The sequence below is a fragment of the Phodopus roborovskii genome, unplaced genomic scaffold (genome assembly GCF_943737965.1).
Source record: "Phodopus roborovskii unplaced genomic scaffold, PHOROB, whole genome shotgun sequence".
NCBI classification, from domain to species: Eukaryota; Metazoa; Chordata; class Mammalia; order Rodentia; family Cricetidae; genus Phodopus; species Phodopus roborovskii.
Genome location: NW_026126639.1, coordinates 2,917,499 through 2,937,396, shown reverse-complemented (window position 1 = coordinate 2,937,396; position 19,898 = coordinate 2,917,499). Strand labels below are relative to the sequence as shown.

Sequence of the window (19,898 nt, the reverse complement as noted above, 5' to 3'; positions counted from 1 at the left end):
ACAGATGAACACCAGGAAATTCTGCCCGATCCTCTCCTGTCCGAGTCAAGCCAGCAAGAGAGCTTTTTCCGGCTCTCCCTCCGACTTCCTTCCACAGGTCACTTCCGTCCATGACTCCACCCCCCAATGGGCGTGGTCAGTGCCACAGAAGGACTATCCCACTACACCCCTCTATAAAGGCAAAGTCTTTTTTAAGTTCTTTATTTGTTATTTTAACTTAACAAAATGCACGCCAAGCTTCACAATTCACATCTGTAATCCAAGACCTCAGGGAGAAGAGGCAAGCTGGACCTGTGTTTGAGACCAACCTGAGACATAGAAAAGCCTTATTTCCAAACACACAGACAGAAATGAACTTTAAAACCCATTTGCCCATCAAGATATCAAGGGAGTTCCCATATCCATTCCATAGTCTAAAACCCAATGGGAAGACATTTAAACTCTATATAATGCTCGAAAAGGAAAATGGTAATACTATAAAAAATGCTCTTATGCATTAACAGATGATTACACAAAGAAGAATTAATTATGACAGCATGATAGACTGTTTACAGCACAAGTTCTGAAGGGATCCCTGGCATTTCTATATTACTTTCTTCCTCCTTCAAAGATGTAACATGTGAAATCATGTAGCCATACTCTGAGAGAGAACACTAGAACATTCTCTGCTTCTCACCATTGGATTCCTCTCTGGTCAGTAGATAAACTGGGTCTCCACCACATTTTTGTGGATTTGTGCTTCAGTGGAGGGGGGGCACCTGCCTGTCCACCCCATTGACTTATGAGTTAGTTCTCCATAGAAGAGCTTGAGCTGTTGGGTTCAAACAATACAATGAGAAAGAAGTTGAGATCCCTTTTTTTCTAAATAAACTCATAGCTCACAGAGGAAATGTCATTCAGTGCAGGAAGTGTCCTGTTAGATTTTCAGGCATTAGCTTAGTAAATTATAAGAGACAGGCAACAGTTCTTCCTGCTCTACAGAATGGATGCGTTACAGAGTGCCTGATAACTAAGAACATTATGTCAGTCTCAAAATTGAATGCATACAACCTGGACATGAAGAAGGAACAGAAAGGATTGGTTAGTGGAAACTGGAGGGAATGCTGCTGAATGCATTCTGGTATGGACAAGCAGAGAGGACATGCAAACATGTCCTCAAGTTCTACTGGGGCAGAGACAAAGGGTGTGATGGAGGGTGGCAGAAACATCTGGAAGTAGAACTAGAGAAAGGAAAACCCACGATGAGAGACTTGGCCATTTGTCACCAGATGAAAGCAAGCAATCCAAAGTTTATAAGCAAAAGGGACAAACACAATGCAGATTCGAGCCCCGGGAGGATAAACATGGCAAGCAAATGGAATTATATATCTGAGAACCACTTAGAAGGAATTTTATGAGGGGCATAACTTAGCGTCTGTTATTGCCTTGGCTCTAGGGCCTGAAGTGGTCTCCCTTTCCACTGCTGACATGCCTAAAGGTGCTTTGGACAAGCTGCGAAGAGCTGTTGACAGTGACAAAGCGTTCTTGAGAACAGCTCTTGCTGGGGGTTGACAGGCATCTGAAATCCTAGCATCCAAGATGCTGTAGCAGGAGGCTGCTCAGGAGTTTGAGTCTCTCTAGGGCTATGTGGTGAGATCTTATCTCAAAACAGTTTTCTTAAGCCTGGGCACAGGCTGTGACCATCAGGGTACTTTGAGGGAGGCTTTGGTTTGATTTCCAGCCCCTGAGACTGGCCAGGAGCCCTGTGTCAGGCTTTCTCAAAGTTTCTCACAGGACTCTAGTACTGAAAAGTTTGATGGTTGCTGCATTGAAACAAGATCCATGGTCACTACAGGTCTGCGTATCATTTTGCTTATGTTAACCATCTGAAATGTGGCTGTTCATTATAAGCTTGATGTGTGTTTAATACAAGGATTCTTTATTTCAATTGTTCTTATTAAATTTTTGATACATGTTATAGCATATGCTGTCTTAGAAAATAAGGTATGTTATGTAAAGTGAATGATAGAGCATTGTGTGAAGTGGAAAAAAACTGTTGAGTGGCCAACCAAAGCCTATAGCCATTGGGTGGTCATAGATAGATAGATAGATAGATAGATAGATAGATAGATATGTGTGTGTGTGTGTATACACACACAGACACAGATAGATAGATAGATAGATAGATAGATAGATAGATAGATAGATATGTGTGTGCGTGTGTATATACACACACAGACACAGATAGATAGATAGATAGATAGATAGATAGATAGATATGTGTGTGCGTGTGTATACACACACAGACACGGATAGATAGATAGATAGATAGATAGATAGATAGATAGATAGATGGTAGAAGATTTTATATACTTACACAAATCCAAAATCCACAAATGAAAGAAAACATTGTATATTTATCTTCCTGAGTATGGTTTTTCTTTTTTCTTTTTTCTTTTTTTCCCACTTAACATGGAAATGTGTTCCTTTTCCAAAGCTCATAAATATATCTGTAGATGGAAGTTTGTGTCCTCCCGGTCCCACAGCTGTTCAGTCCCAAATAAACACATGGAGGCTTATATTAATTATGAACTGTTTGGCCTATTGCCCAGGCTTCTTATTGGCTAGCTCTCTCTTAGTTACTAACCCATTTTTATTAAGCTACATGGTCTTGGCTAACCAGTGATGCCCAGACCTCTTGCTTCCTTAACAGTTACATGGAGTCTTGCTGGTGGTTCATGCTCTGTGTGCCTCTTCCCAGCTTTCTCCTTAGTCTGGTAGCCTTGCCTATACGTCTTGCCTGGCTACATCCTGTCCATTGTCCATAACAGCTTTGTTCATCAACCGATAAGAGAAACATGTATTCACAGCATACAGAAGGCCATCCCCCATTAGAGATCTATTTTATGATGAATGAAACTGCACTCTGTGTATGCCATGCTCTTTTTGACTCATTTACCTGGCTACTGTGACCTGTGCAGCCATAAGCATGGGTGGCAAGTGTCTATGTGGCAGGTCTCCTGGGCACTTTTCAAGGGCATGTACAAGAGGAGGAGGATACCTGGGTCCCATGGGAGTTCTGTTTTTAGCATTCTGAGGAACCCCCATACTGACTGAATGGACCGATTTTCCATTCAATCTCACCAGCATTTGTCGTCTGTTTCCTTAGCGTTGTTTGCTTTCCCAATGACAGCCATTTCTGCCAGGACTGAGGTGCAATCTGGGATGTGTAATTATCTTCTCATCAAATAATGGGGTGGGGGGACATAAGGGTACCACGGCTTCTTTTCTTTGATTCACTCTCTCGCGTTCAGCAGGTTCAAGGTCAGCTGCCGCCATTGATGATCCCTGTGTTCCCTCCTGACCAGCGGACCCTCGCTGCAGCTGCCCAACAAGGGTTCCTCCTTCCTCCTGGCTTCAGCTACAAGGCTGGGTGCAGTAAGTACTACTGAGCTGTTAATTCCAGAGTGGGTGGAGGATGTGGCTTTCGGTTGGACGGTTTAATGCAACTGCCACACCAACAGCAAGGAATGAGTTCGTTCATTTAGCGTGTTTATTTTAGAGATAAAAAGCACAGTTGCAGGGCAGGAAGGGTTTTCACTGGTAACCATAAGTGCGTATCTCGTTTCCCTGCTTCAGAAGCATTTGTCTTTTACACCTCGTGTCTATGCTTTCTATTTCCAGTGTATTGCTAAAACATGAATATAATCTGGGGTTCCTTTTTCCTGGAGACGCTTTCCTATAGTTTTTCATTGTACAGTAGGTTAACTGAGTCCTGTAGAGAGAATGGGACCTTTGAGTCCTTCACAGAGTGACAGCCTGTAGGGGGTGGAATGTGAAATGATTGTCATAGACTTGTGTGTTTGTACGGTGTCTCTCCTCCCACACTGGTGATGGCGTTGAGAAAGTTATGAGACATTTAAGATGTCTCTGAATGACCCCGTGAATGACGTGACTCACTGGGGTTTGACCTTGAGGGGCTATAGCCCAACCCCATTTCCCATTTTCTCCTTGACTGCTGACTGTGGACTTCTGGCAAGCCAGCCTCACACTCCTGCCTCCGTGGAAGGCAGTCAGTCAGATATTGCGTAGGGGACCCTCCCTTCCCTGCCTACGTTGCCTTTTGTTGTATCCTTTGCACAGCATCAGGCACATTGCCAACCCTCAACAAGTCCTCTGAAAGTCTTAGTTCGTAGACCAGGCCATGCTCTTCCTGGATGGTGCCCTCTCACCAGAATGGATCCCTCTCCCTGATGTGACGAGTCTCCTCCAGCTCATTTCAGGGGTGATGTCCTGGACCTGGACCAACCCTTTCCCTTGGCTCCTCTGTGACTTCCCAACTGTACGATATAATATAAAGATTTAAAGACTAGAACTAAGTGTTACAACCACAGGTGTAAAAATGCAAAACATCACCTAACAGGAAAATTAGATTTAATTTCTAGTCAAGATGTGTAGACTAAATGTCACAGCTCAAGTCTAGACTGTAAAAACCCATACCTCCAGGAGCCCCTTGTGACCACTGTTGCTCTTGACTTTGGCTCCCCAAGTTTTCAAATGAGCCAACCTATTTCTTTCCAGGACCCCCTGGTTTATCAATTTCATAATACTAACACACAGTTCTAATTTTATAGATCATCATTTAGCCCAGAACAACTAGGGGCTGTATTCTAAGGGTTTAAAATTCTCAGAATAATTGTCTTCCTCAGGATGGGATTTTATATTCAGTAGTTACTTTAAGGCTGTGCGGTTTATAAGCCTTAAAGGGTCTTTGCTTTTCTGTTCGCCTAGAGGACTGCTCCTTACTTGAAACATATGTAGCAAATGTGGTTTTGTTTTTTGTTGGCTTCTTTTTGTTTTTGTAACCTAGCTTACTGAAACAACAAAAAGTCACTGCATTCACAAAGATTGTGTAGAAAAGAAAAACATACTGACCATGAACAGCGGAATGACTATAGACACACACACTGTCAGGAACACACAGCTCTCTGCTCCCCTTAACTACTGGCATGTTGAATTTGTCCAGCCACAATGTGTCATGGATCAAACCAAGTTTTTCCTTTGTGAAAGTGGCTGGTGTTTCAACTGTCTGCTATTCATGCGTTCGGTGCTTAGGTTATAAACGATTGCACTTCTTCAGTTTCCTTGGAAATAAAGTAGAACAAAGCCTTTACTGCTGCTGGCCAACTTCAGCTTGGCACCTCGCCAGACTCTAGAACTTAGGAGAAGTGGGTTGTGAAAGAAAGTGGCCCAGCCTTGTTGACACCCGGGTTCTTGGGGGCAAGCCTCAAGGAGGAGCTGGCCAGATGTAGTAAATAGTCTATAATGTCTCTCCACCAATCACATGGCAAGCAAGGAAAAGGGGCGCAAAGTAAAGCCTGCCCTCCCATTCTCGGCCCATTTCTCTGTGGCTGTCAGCCTGACTTCCACGTGTGGCAGTTGCTTTGAGTTAGGTATGACGAAGTCCTCGCTGACAAACACTAGTCAGCCCACAAACTATGTGGCTCCAAAGCCAGAGGCTTTTCCTCAGTGCACGAACCTAGGACTAGGGTTGGTTTAGGAGCTGAAATGTGGAACTTGCCCGAGGAACCTGGCACTATAGCCCAAGGCAGCATGTCCTATTTTCAGGCAAAGAGGCTTCTGGTTGGAGCATAGAGGCATTGTCCCTGCTCTGAAAATAATGATGAAAATGTGCCTGCCGTGGAGTGGCCAAACACGTTGTCACACAGCTCTGGCTGCAAGAATGCACAGCACAGACCGATGGTGGCATAGCTCAGTAGCCAAACATCTGTACAAACTAAGTGCATGGAAAGGAAACATTAAAGGATGCTCTCCTGTACTCTCAACCGTGAGTCTGAGTCAGTCTACAACCGCGAGAGCATTGATAACACTCTCCAACTTTCTGCTTGGGTACATAAATACACATCTTCCCGAATCCATGCCTCCTTACTCATTTTCCTACTTATTTCTTAATACATAAAAGAAAATACTTACAAACATCTGTGGAAGTGAGAACAATGGCATTTTGCTTATTATTGTTTTTGATGACTGTAGACAGAGCCTCGCCCTGTAGCCCAGTCCTCCTGCCTCAAACCTGTGGATTTTAGGGTTAGAGGTGTGAGTCTCCATACTGGGCTACAAATAATGATGAATTAGTAAATTAAATGCTGTCTCACAAGAGAGAGGAGGCATGGGTTTGAAAGAGTCATATAAAAACACTGTTTTGGTAGCTCAACTCAGTATTACTCAATTAACTTAAGGGGATAAAAGTCAAATAATAGTTATTTTTTAAACTTGTAGTACTGTCTAAATTCTTAACCAGTCTGTAATGTGAAAAATAAATTTATAGCATGTAACTTAAAATTCCAGGCCTAATTTATTCCTGGTAGTACTAGCTCATTGGAAGCAGAAAATAATCATAATAACCAATGAAATAAGTTTGGAATGCAAGGTGCCCAAGATGTTGGTCCTAAATTATAAGTGGCTACACAAACAACTCAGTTCAGTCACTCCAAGTGGCCCTAACTTGTTCAGGAAAAAAATTCAATCCATGAGCTGGGAGGCTTCTGCCAGGCACCTATTTTCAAATAAAAGTTTAAGTACATTTGGCGCCTGAAGAAATACTCGATGTTGGGAGGAAGATATTCCACATTGTACTTGCTCCCCATGGAAAACCAACCCTACCCTAAAGGGGGGATGTAAATGTGAACTGTGTGTGTGTGTAGGGAGTGTGTGTGTGTGTGTGTGTGTGTCTATGACGTGTGTGTGCGTGCGCGTGTGTGTGTATGGAATGTGTATGTATATATGGAGTATGTGTGTGTGTATGTGTATGGAGTGTGTGTGTATGGAATGTGTGTGTATGTATGGTGTGTGTGTGTGTGTGTGTAGTGTGTGTATGGAGTGTGTGTGTATGGAATGTGTGTGTATGTATGGTGTGTGTAGTGTGTGTATGGAGTGAGTGTGTGTGTGTGTATGGTGTGTGTGTGTGTGTGTGTGTGTATGTGTATGGAGTGTATGTGTATGGAATGTGTGTGTATGTATGGTGTGTGTGTGTGTGTTTGTGTAGTGTGTGTATGGAGTGAGTGTGTGTATGTGTATGGAATGTGTGTATGTGTATGGTGTGTGTGTGTGTGTGGAGTGTGTGTGTGTATGGAGTGAGTGTGTGTGTGGGTGTGTGTGGAATGTGTGTGTGTGTGTGTGTGTGTATGGAATGTGGGTGTGTGTGGAGTGTGTGTGTGTTGGTGTACACCTGACACTTTCCACTTGCAGGAGGCATTTGAGATGGGCTGGTGCCAGCTTGAGGTGTGCTGTGTGGCCGTCTCTGTCTTTGGGTTCTTCCTTCTGTTCACACCATCCTGCTGATCATGTTCAGGAGACCCCGCTCCTCTACAGCAAGTAGTTTGGAAACAGAATTGGGAGAAATAGATGACTCACTCGCTTGTAGCTTTAGACCTCTGCCCTTTTTTTTCCCATTTGTGCCCAACATTTCCAATGTTACAGTTCTAATAGTCACAAGCATTGGAAATTTTGACAGGGAAGCATTTTACAAGGAAATAATAATATCTTGAGAAACATCGAATTTCAATAAAAGAACAATTTTTATGCACAGTATAAAAATAAATTGGAAAGAGCTAGCTGGCTTGATCACTTAGCACAAGGTGTGAATTGAATGTGTCATATGACAGTTGACACAGAGTGTCCTCGATAGAAGGACAAGAACCCAACACTCCATGCCAAGGACCTCAGGGTGCTCCTGGGTAACTCCCAGGAGCATGTTGGACATTTTAACAATTCAAAGAAAATACAGTGCCATCTCTTTGGCACTTTGCAAACTTTCATATTTAAGTTGTATGGACTTTTCTACTTAATAAGGGTGCGTGGTTGGATTTTTCTTTTCCTCTTTTCTCATGAGGGAGATATTAAAAATGATTATGCCACTGGAAGCATCTTAACTGAGGAAGGTTCCAGAGCTTTCCACCCAGTGTGGTGTGTTGCCTTTCTCCGAGGCAGGGTTTCTCTGTATTGTTTTGGAGCCTGTCCTGGAACTCTCTCTGTAGACCAGGCTGGTCCCCTCTTATTTTTTAAAGCAGGAAGTTTGCATGAACATAAAATGACAAAACTTATCCTAACAAAACTTAGAGAACTGTGTACACTGCTGTGAAGATGACTCATTCATAGATCCATGCCAGGTGATTCTTCCCTGCAGTTTTTCTATTGTGTTTGTTTTGGCAAAATATGGCCAGTCCCTGGCAGGCAACAGCAAATTATGAATACGCTTAGAGTAACAGAGCTTGGAGGTGCAATGAGGTTTTAATTCTGCTGGTTTGCTTCGCCTCCAGCAAGTGTAGTTGTTTGGGTAAGAAGTGTCCCTCATAGGCGCATGCAGGTGAACACCTAGTCTCCAGTTGGTGGCGCTGTGTAAGACAGTTGGGGAACCTTTCAGATGGGGAGCCTTGATGGAGGATGTACATCACCATGGGTGGGCATTAAGAATTCACAGCTTTCCTCCACTTCCTTTTATCTCTCTCTCTCCATTTCCTGTGTGTGAATGAATGTGATATGTCTCCAGTCTGCTTTTGCTTCTATCTGCAGGACAAGCCTCCCCTGGCATTACAGGATCTCTCCTGTTATAGACATATGCTGCCATGACTCAAAATGATTCATTATAGGAATAAATACTTCCAAACTCAGCAACTAAATCAGACTTCCCCAAAGCCTTTAACTTATAAAATTTGGGGAAGGGAGACAATTAGGGGTCTAGGGAGAAAATTAATCCCATTCATTTTAACACAATGCAGAAGCTTTAAAGATATGATTAGCACTCCCTTCTTCTTCTGATGGACAAGGAGCTGCAATCTTGATCATCAGGGCCTGCTTTCTTCTTCTTTTGGTTTAGTAAATGTATATCACATGGATGGGTTTGGACTTATGCTTTGGTGATTGCTTGGACACTGCTTGCCTATGACCTGTGTGTCAGCTGACACTGTGAACACTGTTAAATCAGAGATTAGCATGTGGTCTTCTAAATGCCAGCTTATGGGCCCTGTGCACTAGAGAGACACATAGGAACCCACTCGGCCTCCCATCAAGCAATGAAACATGTGGTATTAACTAGAAACAGAACATGTCAACAAGTTAGCCTGAGGAAGCTGGTGGTATTTAATTCCTAAACATTAATTTTATTGTGGCGAATGAGGAACTAATTAACTGAGTGTTCCCTTTTTCATTGGAAGACGAAACACCGTGCAGAAAACTGATGAGCAAATACAGCATATTTTAGGTTTATTAAGCTTGGCTTATCAACATCTATTTACTTAAACTAATCTCATAAGGCAATTAAGAATTTCAATCACTATATTGCTATTTTATTTAGCACATTTCTGAAAAAGAAATTAGTGTGTTAAAATGCAAAGAGACTATGCGAATAATGCATCTCTGGTTTCATAGAGCCAAGGGTGACTAAATATACTTTCAAAAAAAAAAAAAGGAAGAAAGAAAAAGAAAAATCACATAACTGCTTCAATATGAGCCTAATAAACAGACAAGTGGAAACAGACACGTGGAAAGTGGTAACAGAAAACACCCAAAACTCAGTAATAACTAAGAGCGCAGTAAAAGTAAAAGTTAAGGGTGCATGAAATCATGGGGCCAGAGAGATGGCTTGGAGGTTAAAAGTACCAGAAGCCCTGAGTCGATTCCCAGCAGCCAGGTTGGGTGACTCATAACCACTTGTAGCTTCATCTCCAGGTGAGCTGACACCTTCTTTTGCCCTTTGTGGTCACCCACGTACATATGCCATATGCTCACACAGACACATAAATAGAAATAAATTTAAATTTAGAAAGAAGTGGATGTCAGATGAATGAAACATTTCCATCAGCATTCCACCACATCTACAAACCCCAGGCAGCCACAGCTAGGTGGGACTCTGGCCCTAGAAGAAAGGAGAGGCACTTGCTTCTAAATGCTGGGTGTGGTGGTCGAGTGTTCTAATCATTTGTTTTTGTTGGTGGACACGGGATCTATGATTATACGGCATTACCTTCTCTCGGGGTCTTGGGGTGTATATCATTTTCCTTGTGTACTTCACTTTTCTAACATTTGGGAAGTCTGTCCCAGCTACTTCATTTGTAATGGGAAACTTTTCATTGACTCACTGTTGCTATCTCTAAAGAAGACAAATTATTGTCACTGTAACTCATCACAACTGGATATTGAGTGGTGGATCCAACTTTCAAAGTAAAGACCGTCAGAATTGAAATCTTCCCACTCATTCTCGGTCACAACCTCAGCATGTCCAGGCATTCCAGATGGCTGCATTCCAGACTGCAGAGGACAGTTGTGCCATGTGAAACCTCAAAGCCTGCCCCCACAGTGACACACTTCCTCCAGAAGATGTGGCCCAGATTAAAGATGTGCCATCCAGCCTCAAGGTCTGGACTAAAGGAGTGTGTCATCTATCCTAACTCTGAGACCCTACCTCCTCCAACAAGGCCACACCTCCTAACAGCACTATTCCCTGTGAGCTTATGGGGGACAGAGAAATTGAACCTACCACAGGCACCCACATCATTTCTGTCCGAGGCAGAGTGAGCAGCAACTTTCAGTGCTACCTCCTAAAGGTTCCAAAGCCATCCAAACTGGAGGCCAATGGGCCCCATGAACCTCTGGGGGACATCTTCATGCGAGCCATGATACCTGAAGATCACAGACTCTGGGAACAACCCAAGAAATGAGATGAATGATCTGAGAGAACAACAGAATGACTGCAAAAAAGTGTAAACAATTTAACTGCATGCTAACCCTTAAGGAAAAGCCTGGAAGGAAATAGCAAAAGCATTCGATTTTGTCTTAATTGACTTAAAAGAATTCCTTTCTTCCAAACTGCTACCTCTTAATATTGTAATCATACTAGCTCCATTTTCTCTATATCGTTCAATTTCCCACAAGACACGGAGGCGGAATGTTCGCATACATTGTAATATAGGTCTGGATGGGAAAGCAATTAGTTAATGAATGAGACCCTCTGTGCAGCTTAACATGAGTTACTGTACAGTCCTTTAAATGATGCCTCTGCAGTAATGCTGGCTCACAGAAGTAAGAAGAGCCTCCTCCTTTGATTCATTGTCCCCTTTCCCGAGACACAGAAGTTCCTCAGATGATTAATCCAGGATTTTCATTCACACTAGAATCCTCCAATTACGAGGGAAAACAAGTGCTCCATCATTTATATGCAGAAATGTCTGTCTGTTCTGAGAGGTATTTCCTAAAGTGTTCATAAATTAATCTCTTTCTAAACTAGCTATCGAGGTAACTATTAAATAGGATAAAGTTTTCATTTGCCACGCTACATTAAAAAGTCATAAAGCTATATTTTATTAAAAGAAAACCTCCTAGTGAAAAAGTATTAGCCTGTGACAGGGCAGTTAAGAGCTAACCATTATCTCACAACGTCTTCTTTTTAAACATCCATAGAGTTAAGCAAGACCTAATGTATTTTACTTTCTCAAATAAAATTCACTAAGAATATTTGCATTCATTCCTTACCATTTGGTGGGAGTTAATGCAAAATATTATCGTGTCTCATAACAGTTTTCACATTAAATCATGTTATACTATTGTAGCACTTTTCCACATTGAGAAAGACCTTTACTTCTCCATGTCGGAATTCAGTGAGATGTTTGAGAATAGATGTTGCATATCTAAGGGCTCTGGGCTGGAGAGGTGGCTTACAGGCTGCTCTTGTAGAAGACCTGGGTTTGATACTCAGCACCCAAATGGTGGCTCTTAATACTCTGTAACTCAAGTTCCAGGAGTTCTAAACCCATCATCTGGGCTTCATGGACACTGTATGCACTCTTATGCGCAAAACTAAAATGAAAAAAAAAAAACTCTTAAAAACTACCATTAACGAATAAATAAATACAATGATGAAATTATAGCTATTCTTGTTGGTATGAAGAGCAACAAGCTCTGTGGGATTACAGAGTAAACTGGCAGAAGACTATATCACAGGGATAAACGATAACTTATCCTCTCTTTGTATGCAATATTTTCCAGTGTGCCTTTGGCTATACTCAGGTACTTTAATAAAATGATGATTACAAATTCGCAATGAAAAGAAATACTGTAACACTTCAGGAACAATACTATTTACTTAAAACTATCATATTTGGGGGAGTGTGCATGTGAGCCTGAACACTTAAGAGAGTGCACACACCCACGTGGGTATACCCACGCAGAGAGATCAGAAGGCAGCTTGCAGGAGTTGGTTCTCTCCTCAGACAAGGACCAAACTCAAGTTTTCAGGCTTTGTGCAAAGCCCTCTACCCTCTGAGCCATCTCACTGACCTAAATATGATTTACTTCCACATTTATCTAGTCAGATATGAATTGTTTTTAAGATAAAAATCTATAAAAGACAGATTGTGGAGTGTAAAAGGTAATTTTCCCCCTCAAAATGTGTCACCAGAAATTAATCTTTTCTTTCTTTTAGATTCTGGTTTAGAATGTAGTTTGCAGAATTAAACCCAGGGTGTCTTGTGTAGATAGGCGCGTTAGCCCTGGGCTGCATTTCTGCAGCCTTCTCTGTGTGACCTAGGACTCCACGCTTCTCCACTAACTGTTGTTCTTATTATAGGAAGCCAAACACTGTGTTTGTCTGGATTAAACACTGTATTAAAAAAAAAAAACAATCTGTTTCTCATTTGCAGAATTATTTGCTCATAATATGTTTCTTTCATTAAACCCTAAACTTTGGATTCGCCAAGTGACAGCTCTAGTTCTAGACACTTGATTTGCTTCATAACTAAATAAATTCTCCATTTATTCATTCATTCACTCCTCCATCCATCCATCCATCCATCCATCCATCCTAAAAAGTGTTAAATGAGTCAGGCACTGTGCCAGGTAGTGGGTGTTGAAAGGTCCCTGCTTTTGGTGTGTTCATAATCTTTCTGGGAAGAATTGAATTATTCTAGTCTGAGTTTCTGTGTCCACCCAAAACTCACAAGCTGCAATTCCTGTCCTCGGGGTGATTCTTTTAGGAACGAGAGCATCCAGGACAATGGTTAGGTCACGACAGTGAAAGCCTTAGTAATAAAGATCAGAACAGCTGTTTTGCCCCTTCTGTGGATGGCTTCTATGAGCAGCATCTATGAAAGGATGATTTGTCATTAAACATGAAACTTGCCAACCCCTTGCCTTCAGGGTTCCCAGTCTCCAGGGCTGTAATAAGTAAATGTTAGTTAAGCCCAGCACTTAGAGGGCTGAAGAAGAAGGTTGATGAAGAGATGTAAGCCACCTTGAGCAAAACAGAGCTGGGGTAGGGAAGATAAGAGAGGATGGCAAGGAAGGCTGCCTTGTTTTCTAGGTATCTTGAATCTGACAATCTGGCACAGTGGGTTGTCCATGGTGATGATGTAAACAACAGTGATATGATATAAGAATGTCTAACATTTGAAAGGAAGTGTTTGGAAGGGAATTCATCCAAACAAATCAGTGAATGGTCCTTAGGGTGGGAATCTACCTCCGTGTCCACTCTTGAGTGATGAGAGCGATTAAACAATAAGGTAGAGGCACATTCTTACGCAGTAATCAAGAGATAGAATATGTTATACCTGATAGTATGACAAGGGGCAACTCTAAAACATGACAGTACAGGTGAGTCATTTGAGGACCTGGGACTTATTCAAGGAAATATTTTACAGCTTAATATGAAGAAATTGTCAAATAATTGAAGAACTAAAACCTGGGTTAGGGTTAGATAAGACCTCTATGCACCTGTATTTCCATCTACCCATACACCATATATCCATGTATTCATTCATACACCCCTCTGTCTTCCCACACACCCTTCAATCCATTTGTCCACCCTGCCATCAATCTACCTACCCTATCCACTTATTCATCTATCCATCCATCCATCCACCCATCCATCCATCCACTCACCCATCCATCATTCCGTCCATCCATCCATTGGTAAAACTACAAGTCTCTGAACTTGTCTCCCAGATGCAAGTCACTTACCAAAGAAATATGTTCTCCACTGAGTTTCCACTGGATCTTGTTATGGCACTCAATAATTTTATATATATATATATATATATATATATATATATATATATATATATATATTGGCTATATGCTGTGTGTTAGGATTCCAGGTATGCACTCCAGTTAACCATATAATATTCATGTGTTTTACTTTCCATGCTTACTTGTATTGGTTTTATAAGTGAAAGCATCATGCAAGCAAAGATTATGGTTTTATGTTATAGTGTCTACACATCACAATATCTGATACACATTAGTAAAATGAGCATTAAGCAGTCTGTCCATTATGAAAATGGAATTACACGTTTTTAAATTAGTCTGTGAAACTCTCTAAAACTTAATCCTTTTGCTTATGTAAATAAAGTTGACTATACTATTTTCAATTTTGAGATCTTCTTAAATGGGTCTTAAATGCATCGTAACTCCTACTGACTTGTGAAGATCACATATATACAGATGCATACACAATCACCTGTATCCAGCATCAGGGGGATCCAACAACTTCTTCTGACTTCCTTAAATACATGTCATAAGCACACATATACACACATGCACACAAACATAAATGCCACAGTTCCCAACTTCTTAATCGGACAGTAAAGAGTAAGTATAAACACATGTTTGTGCATCTGTATACAGGTACACATATTTTATATATGTTATAGCACACACACACACACACACACACACATATATATATATATTAGAATGGTCCAAATTAATCCTAACACACAGTAAATATTAGCTACCCACACTTAAAACTAGTGGGGGAATAAGGAATTTGGAGGAAAATGGGATTTATTTCCTGAAGCATACACCAAAATAAAAGGGAAAGCTCACCTATGGTTTCGCCTGTATTTTCTTATGTCTCTTTTCTGCCGACTAATTGGTACCTAAGCTCGCTGCAGGGGCTGCCCCTTCCCCTCCCGTTCCATCCGGATTAGTTCAGGCCATTATCATTTTCCACTGGATTTACTGCTATGGGTTTAACTTGTCTCTTTGTCTTGCCTCTCCCACTTCCAATCGATCTCTCTCTAGCCACAAAATTGATCCATCAGCAACACAAACCGGGCTATGCCACTACCTTCTTAGTATCGCACACTGACTTACCATTGCCAGCATAGTAAAATGCAAGGCTCTGTGAGCTTTGAGTTCTACTTACTACTTGGGCACATAGCTCACTGTTCCCTTCCTGCACTGGATGTGTAGGGAAGGACGTACCCATAGATGTAGTAACAAACCTTGGAGTGTGAGCTGTGTAAACACCGCCTAATGAACGGCAGGGCCTCACAAGCAGAAGATGCTGGCTGCTAATTCTCCCAGCAGCCTTTGGGATGGATCAAAGCAACAGCTCCCTTTCTCAGCCCCCTTCTACAGTGTCTTGGTAAACCTTACTTTGTCTTAGGCTCCTATGGATCTCTCCATTCAGAAATGAGAGGAGTGAGATCCGGGGGTGTTAAGTTCACATCTGAGAAGGCGTTCAGTCTGTTCTAGGAAGTGATGGAGGCTTGTGTCTACTCTGGCAGACAGAGACACAGAAGGCAGGTGCTGGAAGGTCCTGAAGTGTAACCTCTTAGTGAAAATAGCTGTTGCCTGGGCACACTCAACCCAACAATCTTTCTCTTGCTCTAGTCTCTTCCCAGGCTAAGTACTCACCTTGAAGTCTCTAGAATACCTTCAGTGCTCTTTTATTTTACTCAGAGCATCACTTGGTCAGTTTACATGTGTTTACATGATTGTTCCCTCATTTGATAACTAGTAACAGCAGAAAAGGGAACTCAGTGTGTGTATGTTTGTTTATATGCATGTGAGTATGTGTATATGTGCACTTGTATGCATGCATGTCACACATACATGTGTGTAAATGAGCATGCATGCACGTGTGTATGTAAGCATGGGCGTGCGCATATATGTATGTCTATGTGTGCACATGCACATGTATGCATAGGTTTAATTTTCATATTTCCTGACACATAGAGAAAGAAATCTGGTGTTGTCAGGGAAGCAAAAAACAGGCTGATGAAGCATTTACCTCCCTGTCTCACAGTTCAGCAGCCTCTGCTTCAAGTCGGAAGCTCCTGACCCTGGCAAAGGCCACACCCAGTTCTCAAAATCCTTAGCTAATCACCCTGTCTGGAAAAATTGTTTTCCTGTCTTCTATATAGCATAGCAACATAACATAACTAGAGATGGCTACACGTCATGTAGCAGGCATGTTAGTCTTTACCCTTTCCACTTGCGAGCCTCTTACATCCAGGAAACTTTGACATTATCCCAGAAATACAGGTATATAAAATAAGGTACACAAATCAAAGATTTACTGATAATAAATAATAACAAAATTTTAAAGTAATTCTAGGCTTTATGTGTAACTTTGTCATTTAATGAAAAAGCAGAGCAAACTTATAAATTGATAATATAAATGTGCTCGTTGATTTTTAAAGTGTTAAATCTTGGCTGAATATCGATGGTATAGGATGCAGACCACCTTCAGCATTATTCAGGGTCCTCATGGCTGAGAGAAGCACTTTATGTAACTAGGATATAAAGTGGCTGGTGTATGTTTAGGGCTGGCAAGATGACTCGGGAGTTCAAGCACTCACCACTCTCGCAGGAGCTGGGTTCGGTTCCCAGCACCCACACCAGGCGGCTCACAGCCATCTGTAACTCCAGTTCCAGAGGATCCGCTGCTCTCTTGAGGCTTCCGGAGGCATCTGAATGCACGCGGTGCACAGGCTGATGGCAGGCGCACATATATACACGTAAATAAAATATTTTAAAATGAATTTGTTGAAACTTCCATCCTAATCCCAAATCAAAAGTCACTTACTGGTTCTTTATGAAACTCAAGTCAGCAAATCAAAAGGCATGTTCTAAAACTCAAATAATCTAATTTAATCCAAAATACACTATGCATGCTGGGGGATGAGAGTAAGGAAATATTGGAAGATTGTATTTTTCAAATTTGAACCGTTATTTTCCACGAGAGAGAGAGAGACAAAGTTTGTATATAGAATAGAAATGCTGAAATCTATAACATGCCATAGCCTGAAGGCTAATCTGAAATGTTTCCAGCCGATGGTGGGCCATGTGTGGTGTGATGGGGTCCTGTGTGGTGTTTTGGTGCCGATGCTATGTAGTCAGAACCAAGGTTGCTGTGAGACCACATGATTGGCACATGGTACAGCACAAAGGCGGAAGGTTCCTTAAGCGTCTGATGCTAAATTAATTTTGGACATTCTGTCTTAAGAACCCTTCCCCCTCGCCTGCTTTCTTAGAACCCCCACACTCCGATGCCTGACCCCATGTAGGATTGTGACCCACGTTGGAGGAAGCTAGGCCTTGGTGTAGTTTTCAACCTAATAAAAAAATTTATTTTGAACTAAAATTTTCCAGTCTTGGACTTGAAATAAGAAAATTAACTTTGGAACGGTCGAGGGAAAAACTGTTCAAATGGTTAAAAACTGAGAAAGGACTAAAAGAAATTGCTTTTAAGTGGTCGAAAGTCAGTTTGAATAACATACATGATTGGGCTTTAAAAGTCAGGGTTTTCCATTATCTGCCACTCAATATGTTCTTCATAAGGTATTTACAAAATATGCCAATAGTTTCCCGGGCCAGTTAATTGAGGGATGGCTTGAATGAGTGACAGTATTTCTTCCTACAAAATTGTTCTCCTCTGGTAGCTTCTGGTTTTTGATTTGCCGTTTATGAATTCTCATAGATTCCCATGTCCTCATCAGAGCATGGAAGAACATTCTGCGTTTCCTTAATTAAAAATTAAATTGCTACATTAGGAAATTTCTCAGTGACTATATTCCTATTTATTTCTGAACTTGGGGAAGATTTCTACATTTTTTAGCTCTGGCTTGGAAAAAGTAAATATTGAGGTAGACATGGTGTAACATATGTGACTTTCACATTGGCTGGGGACAGCCGCTACAGTGTGGCTTCTTGGACAGAACGCTTATGAAATATATTGAAGTCCTGCTTATGATCACATGTTCATATTTTAGAAGCTGTATGTGACTAACAATGTACAATGGTTGTTATCACTTCTCATTTCTGTTGCTAAAATTTGTTGTCCTCTGTTCCCTTAAATACCAAACTCATTGCTGAATAGCACCCTTAGACCAGTACAGTGTTCTATAGTGAAATGTCACAGGCTAGGTGGCTTGGACAGGAGTTTTGCTCACAGATGCAGAAGCTAGGAGATGTTAGAGACAAGGCAGTTCTTATGGAGCCTCCTCCTTTGGCCTGCATCTGTGTCCTCCCCTTGCTCTCTCCAGGGTGTATGTACCCTGATATCCTCTTCCTATAACAACTCCTGTCAGGACTGAGGAGATGGTGCAGTGTGTAAAACTTTCACTCATATGCCCGCTAGCCTGAGTTCGGGCCTGGGGACCTGTGCTGAGGCTCCAGGTCTCACCTGTAGCCAGAACTCTTGGGGTGTGCTTGAAGGAGAGACAAGAGAATCAGTCAGAAGCTCACTGGCCAGTCAGCCCGGAGTGCATAGCACAGAGCGTAAGACACAACGCGGCAGACAAGAACTCACTCCCAAAAGCTATCCTCTCACTGAAGCATGTATGCTATAACACGCACATGTATGTACACACACACACACACACCATGCACATGTACACACACACACACTCACACAACACACACACAACATGCAAATGTACACACATACACCATGCACATGTACACACACACACACTCACACAACACACACACAACATTCAAATGTACACACACACACACCATGCACATGTACACACACACACACACCATGCACATGTATACACACACACTCACACACACACGACATGCACATGTACACACACACTCACACACACAACATGCACATGTACATACACACACACTCACACAACACACACACCATGCACATGTACACACACACAAACACACCATGCACATGTACACACACATACACACACACATACTCACACAATCAATTCATTTTAAAGAATGGGCTCCTCTTACATTCCATTAAGGCCTGCTAGTGAATGCATTTTACTTATTCACCTCTGTAAATCCAGGTAAAGCCAGAGTGAGGTATGCATATCAGGGCTTCCCAACATCTCGGGGGCTACACAATTAATTCAACCCATAGCACACATACACAATTGCTCACTGCTTATGACTATTTCATGCACAAACACGAAGAAAAGTAACTGTGAATATTGTCATGAATGTAAGGAATGAAAACAGTAATACTCTGTTGTGTAATTTTTTTATATAAAAATATTAGAAACTAGATTAGGTCTTAAGTTATGACCCTTACATACACAGGTAGCTCACTACTCTTAGGTATCAGTGATATGGAAATCCAAACCACCTCTGCTAGTGTGCAGTCCCATCTAAATGCACTTAGAGCTTGAGTTCCTGAAAGATATCTAGGTCATCTAGTCCACCTGGCACTTAATCTCCGTAGTAATGTCATTAAACCTGCATTTCCGTCTTCTTCTGTCTTTCTGTTTTGTGACAGGATCTTGCTGTGTAGCTCAGGCTGGACTGGAATTCACTCTGTAACCCAGGCTGGCCTACAACTGGTGCTCTCTCTGCCTCTGCCTCACAGCTGCTAGAATTACAAGCAGGAGCCGCCCACCACCCTGGCCAGACGCTCCTTTCTCATCTGTTGCACCCAAATCTCTTTGGCGATGGAGTGTGAAAATGTCTCTCATCTCTGCTCTTTTCCATGGATCACCAGTTAGGCCGCATTTCCGTCCCCAGCCTGGGGACGGAACACCTGTGTTCTGATAATAGGTTTCAAGGCCTGCTTCTTGTCCCTTGACCCCCCTGAACCCTGAAAGCCAGCAAAACCACACTAACTCCTATCC

General features: G+C 41.9%; 1 protein-coding gene across 6 annotated transcripts in view; it reads left to right on the top strand.

The window, feature by feature from the left end:
- The window catches only part of Sox5 (SRY-box transcription factor 5), a 358,999-nt gene that overhangs the window by 234,492 nt on the left and 104,609 nt on the right, over positions 1-19,898 (top strand). For 3 of the 6 annotated variants that reach the window (XM_051173350.1, XM_051173348.1, XM_051173345.1), the window contains exon 7: positions 3,297-3,417. In XM_051173350.1, coding sequence (XP_051029307.1) covers positions 3,297-3,417 — 121 coding nt within the window. Of the gene's footprint in view, positions 1-3,293; positions 3,418-19,898 lie in introns of all 6 variants that reach the window. The other 3 variants (XM_051173347.1, XM_051173349.1, XM_051173344.1) reach the window with 1 other exon arrangement.